General features: G+C 50.1%; 1 protein-coding gene across 1 annotated transcript in view; it reads right to left on the bottom strand.

The window, feature by feature from the left end:
* Positions 1 to 4,180, bottom strand: part of SSUH2 (ssu-2 homolog) — a 28,892-nt gene that overhangs the window by 13,244 nt on the left and 11,468 nt on the right. The window contains exons 4-6 of the mRNA XM_006152042.1: positions 3,562 to 3,691; positions 1,630 to 1,690; positions 557 to 681 (exon numbers count right to left, since the gene is read on the bottom strand). Coding sequence (XP_006152104.1) covers positions 557 to 681; positions 1,630 to 1,690; positions 3,562 to 3,691 — 316 coding nt within the window. The remainder of the gene's footprint in view (positions 1 to 556; positions 682 to 1,629; positions 1,691 to 3,561; positions 3,692 to 4,180) is intronic.

Here is a 4,180-nt window from a genome sequence, read left to right as displayed (position 1 = left end):
ATTTAAATAAATAAATAAATAAATAAATAAAGTTAAATAAAATAATTATTTTTTTAAAAAGCAAAACTAGATTTCCTCACTCCATGGCATGATCATATTTTTGTGAAATGGGACGCATGTCAAATTCTGCTTCCCTACTGACTTCCATGAAAATTTCCAATCATGCTTTCACTTTTTATTTCATATGAGTTTCATTTGGCACTCCAGCTTTTTGCCATTGGATGGGGAAAAAAAAAAAGACTAAAACAACACTCAAATGGTGCTGTAACTAGAAATTGTATTCTGTTCATTATTTAAAGCTGGTGACAGTTTTATAAATATGACAGGAGGGGGCTTCGGCTCCGAGAGCACACTCTCCCTCATTTGCATGGTGGTTTGTGTGGGACTACACTCCATAACCCTGTGCATATTTAAATTAGGTTAATATGTTCTTAACAAGGAATGAACCAGAGCTGAGAATTGTGGGTTTCCTTTCTAAAAGGACGAAGTTTAAGTAAACGTCAGTGCCTGAAAAGCCAGCACAGAGAGAAGGGCAAACATTCCAGTAGCATCTTACCTTGACCAGTGATGAGTGAGGGACCTGGAACTTCTTGGTGTCTTCCTGAAACATTGGGGGGACCTGGACCTTGATGTCCCAGAGCCTAGGGGAGGTGCCTCTTTCTGGCCCATCTACCGAATGGTCTGACACAGGGAACAGCAGAGGGCAGCAGGGATAAGCGTCCATTCATTCAAAACAGCACCGGGACCAGCCGATGGCATAGTGGTTACATCACTGGTCTCCCACATGGCTGACCATGGTTCGAGTCCCAGACCCAGTGGCTTGAAATTCTTACATCAGATGTGTGTGCGTGCATGCCCAAAATCCCAGGAAGAGAATGGAGGAGAAGGGATTGTGGGGTGGCCATTCCCCCTGTGGGAGGTTGATTTCTCCCTCTCATTCTCTCTCTCTCTCTCTCTCTCTCTCTCTCTCTCCAGTGAGTGTATGTGCCTAAGGCAAAAAAAGAAAAAAAATTCTCAAAAAAATGAATAAATAAAAAAGCACGGAGTCTTCACTTGGTGCCAGGCATCAGGCTAGGTCCTAGGGCTACTGGGCTGGGTAGGCAAGGGCCCCCTGGGAGTTCACAGTGGCTCCTGGCTCTGTACTTCCCAGCTGTGCACATCCAGACAAACTGCTTACCCTCTCTGAGCTTTGCTCTTTTATCCCTAACATGTGGGTGACGGTAGGGAAAATGGAATGGAAGCGTGTACATAAAACGGTGAGCACAAGGGCTCCCACCTGTTATCGCCCCTGTGCCTGCATCTTCTTCACCCCCACCACCCCCGGGGGATGGCCACACCGCAATCCTTTCTCCTCCATTCTCCTCCCAGGATCTTGGGCATGAACGCACACGCGCCTGGCATGAGTTTAAGTCACCAGGTCTGGGACTCAAACCACAGCCAACTACATGGAAGTCCAATGACATAGCTAATACACCATCTGTTGGTCCCCCCACCCTCTCATTTTACAGAAGACAGGGAAACTGAGGCTCCGAGCAGAACAGCATCGTATTCAAATCTAGTGGCTGAGCCAATGCTGATAACTTCCCTCACCCCCCTGCTCATTAAACTGATTTCAGATAACTCACTCACTGGTAAACGGTTGAAAAGTCCACTCACTTATCCTGGATTCACTAAAGGTCTCCAGTCGATACTATAAAGGAAAAAAAAAAAGAAAAAAGAAAAAAACACAAAACCACAGCAGGCTCACATTCGCACCTTTATGAAGACAGAGCATTGAGACCAGCAGTTAGCATAATGGCTATGCCGCTGGACTCCCATGTAGTTGACCACGGTTCCAGTCCCGGACCCGGTGGCTTAAACTCATGCCGAGCGTGTGTGCATGTGTGCCCAAGGTCCCAAGAGGAGAACGGAGCAGAAGGGATTGCAGTGTGGTCAGCCCCCCTGGGGGGGTGATTTCTCGCTTTCTATCTCTCTGTCTCTCTTTGTCTCAATGACTAGTACACGCGCCCTATAGCAAAAAAACCTCTATAAAAAAAAAAAAAGACAGATCATTATGCAAAAAGATGGAGCTCCCCACCTGCCACAATTCAGCCTTGGTGGGAAGCCGAAAGGTTGCAGGCAGGTGTGGTACCCTCAGCTGCATGGAACAGGCTGGTAACAGCAGTTTCTGTTCCAAATCCCCGGGATGTCTGCAGCAAGGTCAGCCAGCCCTGGGAAATTTCCCCGACGGGCTCACAGTGGAGTGGTTTCAGTTTCCCATGAACTTATACATAGAAACATGCAAAAAGGCACGTCTGGGAGCAGTGGTTGTCTTGTGAACCACGGAGTCCCCTGGAACCCGCTGGTCTCAGGGTCCCCTCCTGCAAGACTTTCTCTGCCTGACGGTCAAGTCTTCTTTTTTGATCCTCATCCTGTTATGGGAAGGCATCTTGGCCATCACTGGGCAACTCCTTTTCTATGTGAAGAAATGGAGGCTCAGAGAGGTCAGTTGACTTTGTCTAAGGTAACTCAGCTGTAAAATGATCTCTCCTTCCAGATTCCTGCTCTAGCCCTTACTGGCAGGAGGAAGCTTGTCTGAATTTTGCATGACTGTGCTTTCCAGAGGATAACGGTATCAACGACACTAGAAAATGTGAACGCTGGGCCAGCAGACGCTGGATCCCACACGGCAACTTCACTGTTTGAGTCCCGAACTCGTCTTCTTAAGAATCACACCAGGTGAGTGAGCATGTATGCCCCAAATCCCGAGAGAACAGAGGAAGAGGGACTGTGGTGTGGTCACCCTGCCTTCTCTCTCTGTCTCTCTCTGGTGAGCACGCATGCCCTATAGCAAAAAAACAAACAAACAAACAACAACAACAACAAAAATGACCTTGGAAGCTGTCCCTCTTTTCTGTATTGACAATGCAGAAGGAGAAAAATGTGCTCGCTATGGTCCGAGTGACACAGGGGGGATTTCTCTGGAGCAATATGCAGATATGCAGATACTCCTTGGTACAGATGTGACTCGGGCGAGGCAGAGGGAGCTGGGGTCAGAGTCAATGGACCTTTCTCTGCCCGTCGCTCAAGAAGGCTGAAAGCTGGAGTGAGGACTCAAGGTTTGGGGCCAGAAAACCCAAGTTTGAGTCCTGGCGCTGTCACTTCTGTTGGGTCGTCAGAAAAGTCAGGACATATTTTTTTTCATGGTTTCCTATGTGAAAATGCACTTTTCCAGCACCCCCATACCTGCCTATTCTTGAGCAAGTCACTTTTCCTTCCCAAACTTCCCAATCCCCCGTCAGCTGCTGACACCAAGGTCTCCTGTGTAGGGTGGCTAGGAGGATTTGCCCAGGCAGGAACGGAATGCGCTTTTCAGGACACCTGGGGCACATCTGGCTTGAGGAGGTGACACTCATTCGTCTCAGTGCTCACAGCACAGAGCAGACGAGTAGCAGAAGGGCTTTCACATCCCCACCATTCACACGCCCGTTGCCAGGATTCCTCGCCCCCATCTCACATCACAAACTCCCCTGCATCCCAAGGGCCCCAGGCCCCAACTCCTCAGCCAGCCCTGCCCCTTACCCTGCAGAGGGTCTGCTGCTTCAGCTCCCTGATGACGAGGTCGCCAGCCACGGCGCTGCCATAGCAGCACTTTGAGTTCACGAAACTGAGAAGGGCTTCACGGGCCACGTCCTCCGTCACCACAGGCACTCTGTGGGCACCGAGCAGAGAGGCAGGAGGTCTGGAAAGGGCTCCTCAATGTGCAGGTGGGAAACTGAGGCCCGGAGATGGGAGGAGCCCTGAGGGCCACTGTGGTAATAAAACCTTCAGGACTCCAACCAGGCAAAGCGTCTCCAGCTAAAGGAGGCCACGAGCAGACGCGCAGGAGGAAAGCCGCGAGCCTCACCAGAGGACAGCAAACCTTGCCAGCCCAAGCGTGCAGCTCAGGACGGGGACTGACAGACTCTCAGGACTTACAACCAAACCAAGCCAAAACAACGTAGGAATTGCACCGTTTCACAGATGAGGAAAACGGAGGTCCAGAGAGAACGTCACACAGTTAGAGGGAGGCAGGGATGGGCTAGATAGGTCCTGCTCTCAGGGAACTTGAACCTGACCAGAGGAGCTGAGAGCAACATGCGAGGGAGGTCCAGCCAACAGCAGTGCCATAGAGACTTCCCTGAGGGCCCTGGGGGCGGGG

Source organism: Tupaia chinensis, unplaced genomic scaffold, assembly GCF_000334495.1.
Source record: "Tupaia chinensis unplaced genomic scaffold, TupChi_1.0 Scaffold000333_1, whole genome shotgun sequence".
Taxonomy (NCBI): domain Eukaryota; kingdom Metazoa; phylum Chordata; class Mammalia; order Scandentia; family Tupaiidae; genus Tupaia; species Tupaia belangeri.
This window is presented reverse-complemented; position numbering and strand designations above follow the sequence as displayed.